The following is an 18,307-nucleotide window of genomic DNA, read 5'->3' on the forward strand; positions in this document are numbered from 1 at the left end:
GCGAGATGCCAAAACAAAACAGCTGAGATGGAAAATGATCTGTCTGCATTTATTTATTATCACACAGGATAAATAAATGATATGACTCTGAATGCTGTAGCTGCTTTGTTATTACATTCAGCCACAGATAAAGGATGGAAAGACCTGGAGAGAAAGGCCACATCCAGGGAAGAATGACAGAGAATGGTCGGGAGGATGGTCTTTGTGCATTAGTTTACACACATGCAAAGTGGAGACGGGAGAGAGAGAGTGCAAGCAAGCATAAATCTGCCTGTGCGCTAAGGACAAAGAAGATATCGATCCTGAGATGGTAAGATAAGGAGAACGGAGACCACCTCTTCTTGTCATGTTCTGCTTCTCCTCTAATGTGTGTCATGTAATTCTAGAAATTTCTCAGCCCAGTTTTACACACTTAGAAGCCCAAGTCCACAGGACCGAGGTGTTGAGCCCTTGACCCCTGGGGAGAGGGGTGCAGAAGGCTTTCTCCCTGTCCAGTCCTCCCAGAGACAAACTGGCCCTCTCCAGGGGACAATTCTGCTATTGCTCTCACACATGGCAGCTCATCTGTTTGCCCTGCCCTGTTAAACTTACAGACAGCCTAGGGTGGGAAGAAGACAGGCTGCCCTCCCTATCCTAGACTTGTCCAGCTCTGTGGCATCAGGGGCTAATCAGAGCCCTTGTCCAGAGCCAGTCTTTCTATTACATTTAAATTTCACAAATGATTGAAAGATCAGCTTACAGAAGCAAAAGAGAGTTGAGGCATTCAACCTCTCTGGGCCTTTTAAGACAACAGACTTATTATGTTCTTGTGAATTTCCAGGAAGAAGCTTCTAATTAAAGCTTACTGCCTCTCAGCCTCCATTGGCCAGCGGTGTGGTGCTCCTTCCTGTTAATTAGAACAGAAAGGCATCCTAGAGGGGTTGCAGCCTCACAGAGCTTGTGCCCACCTTCCGGCCCCTTCCCTGGTGGGCTTGGGAAGATCCTTGTGCTGCTGTGATAGCCCATCACCCTCCACATGTGTGACTTGGGATCCAGGCAGGATATTGCACCCGTGTTCTAGAAGGAAATGATAAGACCCTGGTCTACCAGTTGTATAAATGATTAATGACAGGCAATTAGTCAATGTTTGCTAATCATTTTATAGACACATAATGCTGGCTAAGAGCTAAATGAAGAAGCAAAAGCAGCAAAAGCTACAAGACTTCATATCTACCCAAATGCCAGTGGTAGAATTCCAAAATACTGGAGCTGAGGGAAGGCAGGAGCTCTGAGACCATTTGCAAATTGTGCATTGAGGGGCCTTCTGGGCAGCTTCCCCGCAACCGCCTGCCTGTGTCTTCTCCCAAGACAAATCACAAGAAGAAGGGCAAAATAAAGTTACATGAAAACCATGCTCTCAGCAGAAATTGAAGACAGAGAATGCCAAAACTTTAAAATAGCCGTGAATAAAAGAAAGAGCCACCAAATCCCAGGGTATACTGTGTTGTACCCCCAGCATGTGCCCATGGACTGGCAAAGGTCTCCCTCACTGCACGGCCAAGCCCTCCACTCGGGAGCCTGCAGCATGTGGTTCCCACAGGGATTGGTGTGAAGAGCTCTGTCCATAGGTCTGGCAGAGAAGAAGGAAGCTGTCTCCAGGATCTTCAGATAAACGCTTAATTCTGCCCTTCAGGGAGTTTAAGAAACTTCAAGCCAATGCGCAGGGACCATTATGTCTAGTATTAGATGAGTCTGGCTCTGACTTGGTACATCAGTTTCAGAAAATGAGCCCATCTCTACCTGATGTGGGAGCTTAGACCACCCTGCTAGTCTCTGTTGTCACTTCAGGATACTGTCCACTGTTCCAGCTGATGTGCACTGAGAGGACACATCCCCCTCTGGCCCCTGCTCTCCAGTTGGCCATCCCAGGTCTGGGAACACCTCTTTCTTCTACCCGTGTATCTCTGTCCCCCTGGAGTGGTGCTTTACCACTAGAGTGTGCCCCAAATGGCAGAAGAGGGCAAAGTCACTACCCAAAGCATAGAACATCACCATGAGCAACAAAGGACTTTGAAACCTCATAATTCCTATTAAAATCTGCATGCAGTTTGCATCGGAACTCAACACATAGCCATACTAGTGTTAATAAAAAGATTTCCCACCATTCCAGTTTTTTTGGTAAAAGTGGAGCTCTAGAAAGGTGTACTATGCTGATTAGGTGGGTTTGCCGGCTTTCAGAACATCACTACATACCCTGCAGCTACAAACATCTAAGTGTGAGCAGCTCTGCACCCAGATCTTCCTAACCCACGTGTTGGCCCTTCCAGTTTGCCCACAGCTGGCTGCCGTTAGCCATTCTGCAGGTGGAGCCGGCCCCAGAGGCCCTCTGGTTTCTCTTCTAGGGGACGTCATCAGACTTCACAGATCCCCTGAGTTATACTAATTCACTGCTGGTCCAGTTTTCCTTGATGACTCAGACCAACTGTTTGTACTACGGGCTAGTTAAGAGTTGCCAAGGCCATTGGACCAATAATACCATGATGGGGGGAGTTTGATTATTCCACTAGGTGCCAGGACTGTGTCAGGTGGGGCACACACTCTCCTATTTCATCCTCACACGGACCCTGAGGGAGGTACCCCGTCTTTATTTCACATCCAGTAGCCCCCAATGTCTCAGTTAGGATTCGAACCATGTTTTTCTTCTCTAAATCCTCCCCTCTGTCCCCTGTCCATGCTTCTGTGTCTCTTGCTTTTCTTTCTGTTGCATCTTTTTGGTCATTTCACTCCTTAGAACTCCTATTAGAGAACGCAACAGAGGGAGGGAGCAAGGTTGGAAGTTTGCATTGTACTGTCGGCTGTTTCAGGGAGACGGAGAGGCTGTGAGGGAGGCGGCAGATTAAAACTCACTCTAAACTGACATTTCTCTTCTCACCTCTGGAATTAATTAATCTGGGTCCACCCTGCTTGTGTCACAGCCACAGATGTTAGGGAAAGGCTCTAGAGAGGTTTTAGCAACCCAGATAGGAAACACCCTCCCAAGCCCCTTGCTCATTACTACTTTAAATATCAGTCTTATTAATAACTGGGGCTTAATCCTCCACATTCAAAAGGAGTCCCATTACCCCCAAACAATAATTTTTTTAAATTACCCAGGCAGAGTGGCAATTGCATATTGAACACTGAGGATGATTTAAAGCTAATAAATACTTTTGGAAATTCCTTGAACATTTTAATGAATTAAGAGTTATGAAATATTTATAAGCAGGAACAACACCATTTATTACCATTAATAAAATAAATACATTAGTCAGAGAATGAAATTCATTACTATTTTACTACCAGACATTGATGTCAATGACAGAATATTGCTCCAAATTACTTGTAAAATAGACCAATTATTTTAGTGTGATTAATCTTTTCAATTACTTCTTTTATGTAGTAGTAATTTGAAAGTAATCTTCTTCTGGGAGTACAATGACCTCAGCACACTCATTCCTTATTTATTTATATTTAAGAGCCTTTTGTGGCCGCCCCCCTTTCTGGGCAAGTTACAACAGTCAAATATTTAAAATGGTCACCCAAGCAGGCAGGATTGTTTCTAAGCACTTCACAGGACATTTTAAATTGGCTTTATTAGTGATTATGAATAAGCTGTTGCAGAGTAAGGATGTCTCTGCCAATAGCAGCTATGGACAGGTGAAGAAAGAGGGGCCAGCACATTTTTACTTGGTTCCACCTGCTCCTGGCTGGCTGTTTTGCAGAAAGGCAGCGTGACAAGCATGTCAGAGGACTTCCTCTGCCCTCAGCTCTCCCACAGGACTGAGCAGTATTGCTCCTTTGTGTGGCACAAAGAATGCTGTGAACCCAGTCACAAAGGTAAAAAATGACTTTATCAGGGATCAAAACACAGATTTGGGGGAAGCAGCTTACTTTGATTGGACTCAGAAAGCAGATCTGGGCTATCAGAGTGTCCACTGGAAATAAGGTAACCTTTCCCTCTGCCCAATGACTAGAACAAGACCCAGACGGAAGAGCAAGAGGTGGGTGTGAATCTGTAAATGTATCCTGGAATGCTCATGCAGAATTATTCAGCTGGGTTCCAGAATGAGTAGATTCAGCCTTGTCAAGGAACGTTGAACCCAGAGGACGTTTATTGTGCCAGGCACTGTGCTAGGGGTTCTGTACACAACTTCTGCTTTTTTGAGACAGTCTTACTTGGTCATCCTTGGTAGAGTACCATGGGATCTTAGCTCACAGCAACCTTAAACTCTTGGGTTCAAGTGACTCTCTTGCCTTACCTCCCAGGTAGCTGGGACTACAGCTGCTGCCACAGTGTCTGGCTAGTTTTAGAGACAGGGTATCACTCTGGTTCAGGCTGGCCTCAAACCATGAGCTCAGGCAATCTACCTGTCTCAGCCTCCCAAGTGCTAGGATTACTGGTGTGAACCACCTCGCCTGACCACAATATCTGTTTAAATTTTTCAGCATACCTATAATTATGAATTTACTAATGAGAACCATGAAAACTCAGACTTAGGAAACCTCCAAGCTCAAAAAGGTGATGAGGGATGAAACTGGGATTCCAAATCCATTCAGTCTATAATCTCTCCCCTACATTGGAATAAGCAAGCCTTTATTGAGTGTTTACCATGAAAAATACATCACTCTGAGTTGCTAATTGGGATACAGAGATTAAGAAAAAGAAGACAGTCTTTGATTCTAGGAACTTAGCATCTATTGAGTGACACACGTAAATAACTCTGGAGAGAAGTAGACTGTCCTAAAATAGAAGTACACAGAAACATGATTCTGATGGCGACTTCTCGGAAAAAACAGTATTTAAGCTGAGAATTGAAAAGATTTGCGGGACTTTGAAAGCTGAAGAGCTCACTGCAGGGGGCACAGAAGGGACAGGAGTCCAGGCTCAGCAGATGTGTTTGGAGAAATGTGAGCAGACCTCAGTGGCTAGATGAAATTTAATTTTAATGCTTTTCTTTTGGAAATAGGGACTTAAGAGGGGTAGTGTTTTGACAGTGGGCTTCATGGTCACCTGGGGTGAAGCACAGAGCTAAAGGAGGATACAAAGACTGTGGCTGCGGTTTCTCCTTGGTGTTTGCTTCCAAGCAACAGACCCCACCAATGGGCAGTTGATTCAGTCGGATGCAGTGACCACTGCAGGTAGTGGCTAGTGGCGCCTCTCAGGTTAGCAGTGCTTGTCTTTCATTACCCCCTTGGCGGGGTCTTTAATTAACATCACAAAGCTTTGGAGGCATGAGAGGGGCCAGTTTGTTCCTATGCATGGAAGTTTCTCCAGGAGAAATAGGGCAGCAGCAAGGGGACAGCTTAGTTCTCAAAAGCTTCAGGCAAGGTGAGGCCCTGAGAGGTGAGGTAGCTGATGGCATCGTTTGCAAGACACCTCCTCAGCCACCTTCTTGGTGAACCCCATGACAAGGGCAATTTCAGGACAACAATTTATTTCTACTTTTGATTAAAAAACAACGTGCAAAATCTGGGGGAGATCTTTAATGTCACTTCTGATTTGAAGAGCTGGCTAGCCTTTGCCAAGGAAGAGGGGGATGGTTTTCTGGTTGCTGCTTCAGTGCTCATCCTGTGGTCTTTCCAAAGGGACATTGGAGGAAGATAACTCTATGAATGGAACACCCACCTGATACTTCTGCCTCAGGTTAAATGTAAGTCATTGTGCCCATTGGGGAGCAGTCCTGTGAAAGTGGAATAGAGATATCAAAGCCACCACACGAAAATTTAGTCTTGACAGAAACAATCTTATATCAGTGCCACTAGCCGTCCAATGTGCCATCCGTTGTGCTACCGAGCACCTCATATCTCGTGTTTGTGCAGTAGATTGTCTATGGCGTGAATGGGTGGATGCCTATGTGGATGGCTGGGTCTGCCACACAGTGAAGGTTCTGCTGGCAGCCGGGAGACAGAGCACCACTGTGGACTATGTTTTACATGTACAAGCACAGACTTAGGGTCCTGCTGAGGCACTGCTTGCTGTTGGAACAGAAAATGCCCAGTTTGGGTCAGGCTGCCAGGAGCCCATGAAGTAATCTCTCATTCTACCCAGCTGGATTTTGGAGCCTACTCCAGACGCTGATTGGTTCCACATGGCTGGCCCAGAATCCGAATCTGCTTGTTCAGCTTCTCTCATTTCCTCTTGTCCCCCTTTAGCCTAAGGAGGACGTCCTCCCTTGCTTCTCATTGTCTTTGGTGGAGTAGGGGAGGGGGCCAGGCTGGGAGATGCCTGCTTTCTCTCTCTCTCTCTCTCTTTCTCTCCTTCTCTCTCTTTCTCTTTTTTGTGTGTGTCTATGTGTTGGTAGCATTTATATAGCTCTATACCCAGCACTTCCAAGTCAAGACCTACCTGGACAAGAACTTGCCTTGTAAACATGGTCCATATTCAGAGTCTAAGGTTTTTAACAAAGACGTGGTTAATATAACCATCTTTGGCTTTCACATTTTAAGCAAGTATAGAATGATAGGACCCTAAAACCTGGAGTAAATAATAGAGCTGAAAATCAGACTGTCCCGTAGTTTTTAAACCATATTTCATGAAGCCCTGTTGCCCAGGGCCGTCCAGGGCTGTGGAGCAGGTAGGTAGGTAGGTAGGTTCTGGGCCCCTCACCCTCATTTCCCTAGGGTGGCTCTACTCCTGGACGTCTGACTTTGTTTGAACTAAGGGTTTGGCTTCTACAAAATGTTTGAAGACCATTGTTCAAACCTCCTCATTCCACCTCCAGGGAAGTTAAGATATGTGCAGCTCCAGCTCTTTGTGGACTCGTGTTCCTACATACCCGTGGGAATGGGAATAGATTTGATACCTTGGAATTCTCCCCCTTGTTGAGCTCCAGAAGTTAGTGAGATAACTCCTCCATGATAAGGTGAGGATTGTGACATCCTCTCTAAAGCATGGATTGGAGATAATACATGTGAAAGTGTCTGCAGGGCAAGGGACTGAGAATACTACTTTGGAGAAATCTGTCAGTGACCTGAGTATGGCTCTAGCCTGGGAAACCTCAGAAGTGGTTCTTGCAGGTTTCTGAAAAAAGAAGGAGAACTATAGCGGCCTGCAGTAACCTGCATGCAGGCTCTCGTGGGAGCCGTCCACGGCTCCCTGTTTATCCTGGGTGAGATCCTTTGGAATGCTTTATTTTCATATTGACCATTGGGCAGTGGTTCATCTCAACTGCCTTTGGCCAGTCTGGGCAGGGGGAGGGAAATACTGAATTGGTTTCTCAGAAATCAATTGAGAACTTGACAACCATAAGGGGAGGCAGAAAGCACAGTGATCAGTGACTTCATGTATCACATTTTAAGAAAAATCTTTGCATCTTTGTTCATTTTCACATGGTGAGAGGGGCAGGTTGGGTGTTTCCTGGGTCTCTTCCAGCTCTGGGCTTTCACAGGCAGTAGCAAAGTGTAGCATCTAAGGACATGGATTCCAGAGCCAGATGGGCTCTGTTCCAATATGGGCTATGTGGCTTTGGGGACATTACTTAGGTCTTTATGCATTGATTTCCCCGTCCCCATGATGGGGTGATGATAATGGTAACACACACCTCACAGCATTGTTGTGAGGATTAAATCCATCCATATGTGCACTGTGCATTGAACAGAGCCTGGTCATGGAAGTGCTCGAAGAGCCTCTGAGGTGCTGTGTGTTTTGATGAGCTTCTCAGAGGTACACTGATCCTTTCCAAATCCTGTTCTAGAAGCTCATCCCGTGCCCATCCGACATGTGGTTTTTTGAGGCATCTCGGAACCCAGGGGTTCCTGCTGAGTGTCTTGTATAATTCTATTGCTCTGGGTTGTCTGCTAAGGAAAAGTTTAGTGACTGGCACAAATGACAAAAGGGTTCTCTGGGGGCCCAGGCATGGGCGTTTCTGGAGGCTGGTGTCCCTTTTGTCTATGCTGAATGTACAAACTGATCTTTTAGGCAAAAACCTATTCTAAGCAATTTCTACTCACAGCTACTTCCTTTTGGAAGTAGCATTGTAATAAGCCGAAAGCTATAAAATCAAGAGCAGCATTTATCAATTGATTGATTAACCAATCAGCCAACATGTATTTATGCGATATTTTCTATGTGGTTAGCACCATGCTAACTGTCCCCTGGAGAAATAAAAGAAATATAAGACAAAGTCCCTCAAGTTAAGGTCCGAAAATGACTAAGTGATTATAAAACCGCTACTAAATTTAGATGCAGAGAGCAAAATCTTCCATGCAGAATTTCTGAAGCTGCAAATGACATTTCCTGGCCCCAGGAAATGAATGAGGTGGTCCAGCCTAGACTCCTTATGTTATTTTCCCAATAAGAAGTTACCTACGTCTCATGAAAGTGCCACAAGGAAAGAGAATATTGAGGAGATTTGTCTGGCAATGTATGAAGGATGAGTAATGGTGTCAGAGAGACCGTCTGCTGCCAAAGTTCAGGTTTGCCTGTATGAAGAATATAAGAGGAATAAAGCACATGGCTGAGAAAATGAAGTAGTCAGACAGGTAAATTCAAGTGACAGCAACAGTAGCATCTAGAAAGTGACAGAATATAGCAGCCAGTCTAGAGCTCACAGTTCTGGCAGTTCAGTGTAGGGATAAGAGGAAAAGGAAGAATCAGGTTCTCAGTAGTAAATAAAAGCTCAGCCTCTACACATTCCACGGTACCAGTAGGATATAGTGGACAGAAACACTGGCTGGTCAGATCAACTTGGGATCAAGAATGGCTCTACCTTTCACTAACTGAATGACCTTGGCAAGTTTTGAACTGTCTATGAGCTTCAGTTTCCCTCTCTGAAACAGGAAGATAATGGTCCCTGATTTGTAGCACTATTGTAAAGCTTGCACTACCTAAAGGGGGTGACACTTGGCTTTTGCACATGATGAACACTCCGTCTGTGTTAGCTTTCTTTCTGCTATTAACCTGCATCACCTGAACGTATACTCAGTGTTACAGATTATGATAGATGTAAGAATTTAGAGAGGAAATAGACATGGCCTCTGTCCTGATGACATTCATAGATAGCCGTTGTCTCCTATGTCAGAAGAATTGTCCCACTGCTCCGTACAAGGGTTCTCCAGATGAGGACACCTCTCTTCAGTGGCCCAAAGAAGAGCTGTAGAGTTCTATAGTAGTGTGCATTCTCCTTGTGCTCTTTATAGGCCTAATCACGAGAGGACCAAGTTATTATCAGAATATAGACTAGGCCTCCTATAGACCTGTCTGCAATCTGGCCAGCATGTCTCCTATCCGGTCCACCCCTTAAGGGCTACCACTTCTCTCATTTTACCTCCTCTGCATAACTGAACTAAAGCAATGACTCCGGAAAACATAGTCATTTGTCTACATCAAAGAGGTCTCAAGAATGCCTTCCAAATCACTCCTTCCCTTTTTGTATGTGAGTGTAGTTTCAGGATGATTCTTGTGCTGGCAACACCAAACTGATAATGTGCCTGAATTTAGTCTACTATGGGAAGGAAGGTTAGAAACTCTAAAGAAGCACTGCAATCACTTTGCTATTCACTGTTCTCTGCCTTACTCATCCACAACAATCTATCCATGTCTGTTGTTGGCCACAAGTGGTCTGAGCCAGAGAAGAAATGCAGAGAATGTCTGCTTACATATAAAGACCATCGGTTCTTGGATCTGGGCTCTGGAGCCTCTGAAGAAAGGTAGCTGCATTCTGAGAACCTTCCTCAATCTGTGGGCCAAGACACCTTCCCTAGAGAATCAGAAACAGACTTATCTTGTGCCTCTTCTAAGAGGGCACCCTATTTGCTCATTAGAGAAAGTTTAGGAGGTCAACTCTATTGGTTTCATTAGGGTAAAGAAGCAGACAATAAACAGGTCTCAAGCTCTACAACAGATTTACTGCAAATGTAACACAAGCTACAGAGGAGAGGGAATTGCAGGGTAAAGGAGGAAACATCTATATAAGTGGTTGAGATCCTTGGTTTGAACATGTAAAGAAATTTTCTTTGTTTTAGGCCAAGAAATTTGGAGGAATATTTGTGCTGAGCCTGATAACTGGGGTTTTGTAGTTTTTATTCCCTTTTCCTGATGTTGATCAAATGAGAACATTCTAGAAACTGATACATTCTCCCTGTCACATTCTTGTTACCTGGTTCCAGTTCAACAGATGGCCTCTTTTGCATGGTACATACATAGATTCTTGACATCTGTGAGGACTGATGATGTCCAGAGACATTCACAAATCCTCAAGTTCATGGGTGCAGACACAATTGTGCAAGCCCCTGGCTTGCTCAAAACCACATGTTTGCTCCCGCTTCTCCTGCTGCCGCTGCCAGCCTGAGTCACTGCCTGTACAGCTTTGGGTGCCTGGCTCCCTGAACTAGCTGCCAGTATTTGGAGATCTTAACAACATGGCAGACATTGACAACAAAGAACAGTGTAAACTTTATCAAGATTTGGATGATGTTGAAGAAGTAGAAGAAGAAACTGGTGAAGAAACAAAAATCAAAGCACGTCAGCTGAGTGTTCAGATGATGCAAAATCTTCAGATTCTTGCAGCCCTTCAAGGAAGACTCAATGGTCTAGTAGAAACACCAATATAATACATTGAAAGCTTGCCTAGGGTAGTTAAAAGACGAGTGAATGCTCCCCCAAATCTTCAAGTTAAATGTGCACAGATAGAAGCCAAATTCTATGACAAAGTTCATGATCTTGAAAGGAAGTATGCTGTTCTCTATCCACCTCTACTTGACAAGCGATTTGAGATTATTAATGCGATTTATGAACCTACGGAAGAAGAATGTGAATGGAAAGCAGATGAAGAAGACGAAATTTTGGAGGAGCTGAAAGAAAAGGCCAAGATTGAAGATGAGAAAAAGGATGAAGAAAAAGTTTGGTTGACTGTTTTTAAGAATGTGGACTTGTTCAGTGATATGGTTCAGGAACATGATGAACATATTCTGAAGCACTTGAAAGATATTAAAGTCAAATTCTCAGATGCTGGCCAGCCTGTGAGTTTTGTCTTAGAATTTCACTTTGAATCCAATGAATATTTCACAAATGAAGTGTTGACAAAGACATATAGGATGAGGTCAGAACCAGATGATTCTGATCCCTTTTCTTTTGATGGACCAGAAATTATGGGTTGTACAGGGTGCCAGATAGATTGGAAAAAAGGAAAGAATGTCACTTTGAAAACCATTAAGAAGAAGCAGAAACATAAGGGACGTGGGACAGTTTGTACTGTGACTAAAACAGTTTCCAATGACTCTTTCTTTAATTTTTTTACACCCTCCTGAACTTCCTGAAAGTGGAGATCTTGACGATGATGCTGAAGCTATTCTTACTGCAGATTTTGAAATTGGTCACTTTTTACGTGAGTGTATAAAGATCATAAAAGATCAGTGTTATACTTTACTGGAGAAGCTATTGAAGATGATGATGATTATGATGAAGAAGGTGAAGAAGCAGATGAGGAAGGGGAAGAAGAAGGAGATGAGGAAAATGATCCAGTCAAAAATGATCTTCGACTATAACCCAAAGAAGGATTAAAATCCAGCAGAGTGCAAGCAGCAGTGAAGCAGGATGGTCTGCCTTTTGCTTCCCTGGAAAGGATGAATTTACATCTTTTGACAAGCCTATTTCAGGTTTTTGTTGCTCTTTGTTTGTTTGCTTGTTTTTGTTTTTGCAGCCTAAAATAGAAATGTCAAATACATTTTTAGTTCTAAAAAAACAAAAAACCAAAAAAACCCCACGTGTTTTTTGTACATTGCTTCGTATCACTGGTGAGCCACCTTTTCAACTTGAACTAAGGTTAAGGTGACCAGACGTCCAGCTTTTGGAGGGATAGTCCCAATTTTTAACAATTTATCCTGCATCCCGTGGCATTTTAAAAAAGTCCCGATTTTTGGAAAGAATGCACGACAAGCTAGGGAATGGCAAGACAACAGGAAGAGAATATATGGTTAGGGAATATATCAGCTGCTGAAAAGGTTAATGTAACTTCATTTGGAAATGAAAAGGCTAATGTAAACTCTACTCCCCTCCTAGGCAAGGTCGCACAGGTGGACCAGTGCACTACTCCTTTGAGCCACAGATGCTGCCCTATACATAATTTTTTTAATGTATTATATTTGTAAATCATATTTATGTTGAAATTAAAAAAATATATTACAATACTATTTTTACGTTCTATGAAAATTTTTGTTGCTCCATATAGACCAAATTTTTAATTAAGAACACCCCCCTCCCCCCCGTTAATGGTGTCCCACTTTACCAATGTTAAAATCTGGTCATCTTAACTAAGGTTCAATCTATCACATTTTGGGATTTTTCTTTTTTCCACATGTAAACCAGTTTTGACTAAAACAACAACAGTAGGAACAACAACAACAACAAAATACATGTTGTAAAATTTCTTACAAGACTAGCAATGAATGAAGAGCCACAGCAGAACAAGGAGCCAGAGATCAGTGGGGCTCCCTGAGTCTCTTTCATACACTACTACCATGAGGCACAAGGTTCAAATCTAGGCCTGCACATGTAATGAAGGATTGTGTGTTATGGGCTTTTGTAGTTCATGAACAGTCTAAATTGAGAATTTAGGTCTGGAGGTTCTCCCAGGCTTCCCTTCCTGTCCACATTTCATTTCTGAGCCTCTCAAACCACAGATTCCATGGCGCACATAGAAGTGCCCGCCCCAGTGAGACGCTGGGCAGAGGCAGGCACAGAAGGAGAGCAACAACAATGAAAACAACTTATTCCTAAAGTTTCATATAATTCAAGTCCATCTTTTATACCCTTCACATATGGGAAATAATAAAGGGAGTTTATAATTATGACCCTGGGGTTTCTAAAGAATAAAGGAAAGATCAGTCTCTATGTCTATTGATAATTCATGTTGCCTTTCTTATTAGTCAGACTTGAGGCAATATTTAATGAAACATACATACAAAATATGATCTTAAAAATATGAATCAAAGATCAAAAATTTGCAGTGAGAGAGGAAAATATACTTATTAAAAAAAAAAAACTACACAGATATTATTATCGTCATGGAGTATTTAGTCCAGAGTTTCCTGGCAGCAAAGGCAAAATAAGAAATCAACAAATAATTTTTTGGGAGAGATATATCTTTTCTTTTAAATATAACCCGAAATAAATTCACAATGTGGAACTTATGTGAAAGGAATTCAATGACACAGTGGACTATGACCTAATAAGTTCTATGAAATAAACTAACAATTTCAAATAAAACTATTTCCCATGTTGTCCATTATTAATAATAGGTTATATAAAGTCATTAAAAAAATACTTAGTTGTAAATTCTACCTCAGGGGAAATAAGTAAAATAATAATCATCATCAAGTGGAAGGGAGGGTAATGATTGAGCCGAGATATCAATGAAATAAAAATGGCAGAATGTTAACTGTTAAAGTTGGTTTGAGGGTGCATGAGAGTTCATTGCATTATTCTATTTACTATATACATTTGAAATTTTTCATAATAATTTAAAAAATAGTTGAAAGCATTTGGTTGCCAAGAAAGTTAAGCTAATGTGTTATCTGACAAAGACTATATTTTATTTAATGAAGTTTTGAGCTAAGTAGATACAATTTTTTACTGGATTTTGGAAAAAGTTTACCCAGGCTAGGGAAGACTTGGTATTATTCAGAATTAGTCCCTGAACAGTGTGGGCTTTTCTTTGTAAACATCCACATCTCCAGCTAAGCACAACTGCAGGTTTCTGGCACACCTAAGACAATAAAGCCATCAAGGAGTGGAAGGGAAAAACAAGACTCAGATACCTTCACTGCAGTTCTTCAGGGCAAAGAAGTTCACTGCAGACAAGCTTCGGTTTCCACTGGAGATGTATTCCAGGGCCACTCGGAATGGATTTTCTGGGCGGCCAATTCTTCCCTGAAGCACTGTCCAACTGGTTGCATCAGAAAGCAGAGGAGAAAAGCATAGAGAAACAGTGATGAGAATCAGGCCTTAACCTGCAGAGAGAGCCATGCACCTGCAATGACTTCAGGGCTCACATTCTTCGTGAGGACCAAGAGCTGAAACCCTAAGTAGCATGGAAGATGGTAACCCTGATGGCAACACACAAATATCTGTTTCCTTCTTGTCCGGCAGAGATCCAATTTTGAAATACATTCTAACTACTGACATTTCCTTTGTCATATTCTTTTTATGGCAATTGAAGGACTTTGGACTATTTCAGTAGCTAGTCTTATAAGGAAGGAACAGATACACTCAAGAAAACCTGGCAGTAGAGTCAAGGAAAAGTCTACAAAATGTGTATCAGTTTATCCATCATTATCTTTAGGCAGAATGCTTGGTTTTTAGAATTTTATCTGATACCAAATCTTAGAACCCTCAGGTTCGCTATATAGTTACTTAAGGGACGCTAGCAAGAGCTATTTATTTTCTGCAAGAAAATTAAAGTGCAGTGAACCATGTATTTTGGGGTAAAAGGTACATAAGATTGACGTGGACTTTGCAAAAAGTGCAAACAGGAATAGACAAAAGCAGGTGAAATGGTGAGCTTGGCATCCATCTATAATCAAGGACATCGACACTGTCACAGAACAGAGAATGAGCTAAATGAACATTTTTACACCTTGCTCATGCTATTAACCTCTTGGAATAACCTCCTGTCACTGATTGGAACATTGAATTTACTTTCCAACATTGATTCAAATATATATATGTATACACACACATACATTTTTTGAAAAGTTTGTGTAGAGAATGGAAACTACCTGGATTATGTCCTATCTTCTTTCCTAAAATACCCCAATTTTACTGAGGTTTATTTGATACATAATAAATTACATGTATCAAAAGTATATACAGTAGAACCTCTATAACTTGACATGGGACTATATAACAAACCAGTCAACATACAGAGGTGGTCAACATAAGGAATTAGGCCTCCTGTACTGATGTGTACATGTAGTACGTGTCTGCTCTATGAAAATTAGGTCAACTTAAGGAGGTAGTTAATGTGGGGAGGTGGTCAACTATGGAGATTATTTTATAATTTGCTGAATTGAAGTCTATAAATTAGTGGATTTTGACTTATTTATACACCCACGAAATCATCATAATATTTCAGATATTTTTTTCTTTGAGATAAGGTCTCGCTCTGTTGCCCAGGCTAGTGTGTAGTGGTGTCATCAGAGCTCATTGCAACCTCAAACTCCTGGGCTCAAGCAATTCTCCTACCTCAACCTCCCAAGCAGCTGGATTAGAGGTGTGTGCCACCATGCCTGGATAATTTTTCTATTTTTCATAGAAATGGGATTTTTCTCTTGCTCAGGCTGATCTTGAACTCTTGGGCTCAAGCAATCCTCCTGTCTTGGCCCAATGCCAGGATTACAGGTGTGAGCCACAGTGCCCAGCTTCAGATTTTCTTGTCACTAGGTTGGGCTTAAGTATGGCAGTACAGATGGTAAAGAATTTAGTGAAAAACTAGCTTTTTGGCTTAAAGAGTTTTTAAAAAACAGAAAAATCATTCTAATCCCCCAAGTGTAAAGTGATGCCAACTATAAAAATGTGTTTAAAAATACAACAAGTCTGTGGCTCAGTAAGTAGGGCGCCAGCCTCATAAACCAAGGATGGCGGGTTCAAACCTGGCCCCGGCCAAACTGCAACAAAAAAAATAGCTGGGCATTGTAGTGGGCACCTGTACTCCCAGCTAATCAGGAGGCTGAGGGAAGAGAATCGCCTAAACCCAGGATTGAGAGGTTGCTGTGAGCTGTGACTTCACAGCACTCTATCGAGGGCAATAAAGTGAGACTCTGCCTCTAAAAACAAAAATAAACAAACAAAAAATCCAACAAGTCAGAAAAGTTGGTAAAGTAAAAGTCACTCAGAAGACCATTGTCCAAGGATAATGATAGTCACCATGTCAGCGAACAACCTGTCAGCTTTAATTTTACATAAATGAGACCAGACTGCATATGCTGCTCTGTGGTTGCCCACTCAATGGTGCGTCATGAGAGAATAAACATAGGTTGTATTATCATTTCAATGATTGCATTTTTAATGATCCCTGCATTGCTTCTGAGTTTTTCTCTATCCTGATCATGCTGCGGCTAACGCTGTGTACTTATCTAAATATGGCCTAAGGACAAATTCTTAGAATCAAAATGCTTGGATGTTCAAAACTCTGAGGCATATTGTCGATCCCCTCATAGTGAATCAGGAGGCTCTTGTCTGCATGTGCTTGCTAACATGGAGTCCCATCAAATCTTTTCTGTCTTTGCTACCTTTGAGTAATGAAGGCCATGGCTAAGGTGCTTGATGACCTCTTTCAGAGGGGTGTACATGGATGGCAGTTTCATCTCTGTCCCTGGCAGGCATCTGGACATGCAGTGGGTGTCTGTGGAGTGAAGGAGATAGTTTTGTTCCCTATCTATGCTCTTTGTAGTTAGTGCAGATCACTGGGGCCAATTCTTCAGCCGTTTAATAAAAGTGTATTGAGTTTCCCCACAATAGGTCCAGTAGAAGGGATTATGGCTACAGTAAAGTTTGTTCTCTGTTACTGTACCCAGCAGGATTTCCATTCAAAATACAACCAGTGCAATTGAAGAGAAGGAGCTCTTTTGGTTTAAATGTGAGACTGGGAAAGAAACAAGGGTTTGGAAAAGAAGATGTAAACAAATGGTTCTTACAAAAAACAAAGGAGCAGAATTTTTCTTGTTCTACTGAACAATAAAGGACCTTTATTGAGGAAAGGTGGTGGTGAAAGGCACCAGTATTCATATTCTTCCCAAATCATAGCTCCCTGCTCTGAGGAATGACGGATTTTAATTTCAGGCACACAGTGGCCCTTGACAATGATTTCCATTTCTATATTGGCACTAGCCCTCTGGATAAATGTGTCAAGAGTTTTAGGAATTAGTTTCTGAGTTACCGATGCAATAACTTTTGTCTGAAATTCTCTGGCCTCCCATAGTTTACTGCTGCAACTTTAATAATTTTCAGAGTAGTTGCCAAACATGTATTTTATATCCAGGGAAGTTGGGACCGGGAAAGGGCAAGCTTTTGCCTAGGGTCAGATTTGTTCAAGAGACAGACAAAAACCCAGTGAAAAACAGACCTAAGCTCTCTTCTGTCTGCCTCCATTTCATTTGCTTGCATCCCTGAGATCACGAAACAAGCTCTTTAAGGCCCTACTTTCCTTGCTCTGTCTGGTGGCAACTCTACTTAGGTTTGCAAAGGGAAGGTTATGTTCTGACCTCAGCCTCCAAGAAATAGGCGTGCAGCTGTGTCTGTGTGCTGGGGATCTGTGACTGCCTCCGTGCTGGTGCCTCAATCAATCAATTTGACAGTGTGGGGTGTCCATCTGGACTGCAGGAAGCCAGAAAAACTGTACGGACAGCCTGTCACAATCCATTATCTTCCACGTGTCTCTCTGGAGCGCTCGAGTTCCAGTCCTGGCTCTACCCCTCATTTGCCTGATGACTTTGAAAGGCACTTCTCTCCTAATGCCAGGGATTTTGGATGTTTTCCGATTAATTACATTCTCAATCAGAGAAAATGTCTCCAACCTTATGTGAATTTTCTGAACAAAACACTCTGACTGGGTGGTCAGGACACGTGTAACTTGGGGACGCGTTGTGAAGAGGGGCCAGGAGCTGGGAAAAGAGCAATGCAGAAAGAGAGACTGGAATGAGCACCCGAGCCGAGGCTGACGGGCGTTCAGAGAACAGGTGGTCCGGTCTGGTAGGAATCTAGGTTTCCCGTTGGCCTTGACACAAAGAATGGTGTCTCATGTTCCCACCTCCTGTGTGCCAGGGTGGGGGATCATCCATTATTGTGTCTCTAGTGCCTTATGCATCACAAATACTCAAAAAAATATTTGTTGAATGAATGGACAAATGCGTGAACATTGTTTCTGTTAAATCAGATACCATTCTAACATTCTTGGCCAAAATTTATGTGACAGTGGAGCTGAGTTAATCTAAAGGTTCATGTTAATTCATTGATATTATTAATAGCTATTATTCATCCATGTGGTGACAATGCCTTCCCAGAGAGGAGGAGCCTAAGGAATGGGGAGGGCTGAGGATTTCAGGAAGGACGTAGTGTCACTCCATGGCTCATCACATAGCCATTTGTCCTCCATTTGCCAAGAGCTAATCAGAAGGAATCAGAGAATTACATTAATTGAGACCTAAAGGGTATATGATTTCTCACCCTTAGTTCCTATTTGATGCATAAATGTTCTCTACAATGGAGGTCAGGCTTGAACAAAGTCAGTGTGAATGTTACTTATGGCAGCAACACCAACAATAATAACATAAATAATATGATCAGCAACAGTTA

General features: G+C 42.4%; 1 protein-coding gene and 1 pseudogene across 2 annotated transcripts in view; one reads left to right on the top strand and one right to left on the bottom strand.

The window, feature by feature from the left end:
- The window catches only part of ALK (ALK receptor tyrosine kinase), a 701,480-nt gene that overhangs the window by 158,918 nt on the left and 524,255 nt on the right, over nucleotides 1–18,307 (bottom strand). The window contains exon 5 of the mRNA XM_003787498.2: nucleotides 13,774–13,901. Coding sequence (XP_003787546.1) covers nucleotides 13,774–13,901 — 128 coding nt within the window. The remainder of the gene's footprint in view (nucleotides 1–13,773; nucleotides 13,902–18,307) is intronic.
- Nucleotides 10,363–11,545, top strand: LOC100962768 (annotated as a pseudogene). Its single transcript, XR_002772665.1, has one exon. The product of XR_002772665.1 is annotated as a nucleosome assembly protein 1-like 1 pseudogene (transcript).

The sequence above is a fragment of the Otolemur garnettii genome, unplaced genomic scaffold (assembly GCF_000181295.1).
Source record: "Otolemur garnettii isolate 467f Iridium unplaced genomic scaffold, OtoGar3 scaffold00022, whole genome shotgun sequence".
NCBI classification, from domain to species: domain Eukaryota; kingdom Metazoa; phylum Chordata; class Mammalia; order Primates; family Galagidae; genus Otolemur; species Otolemur garnettii.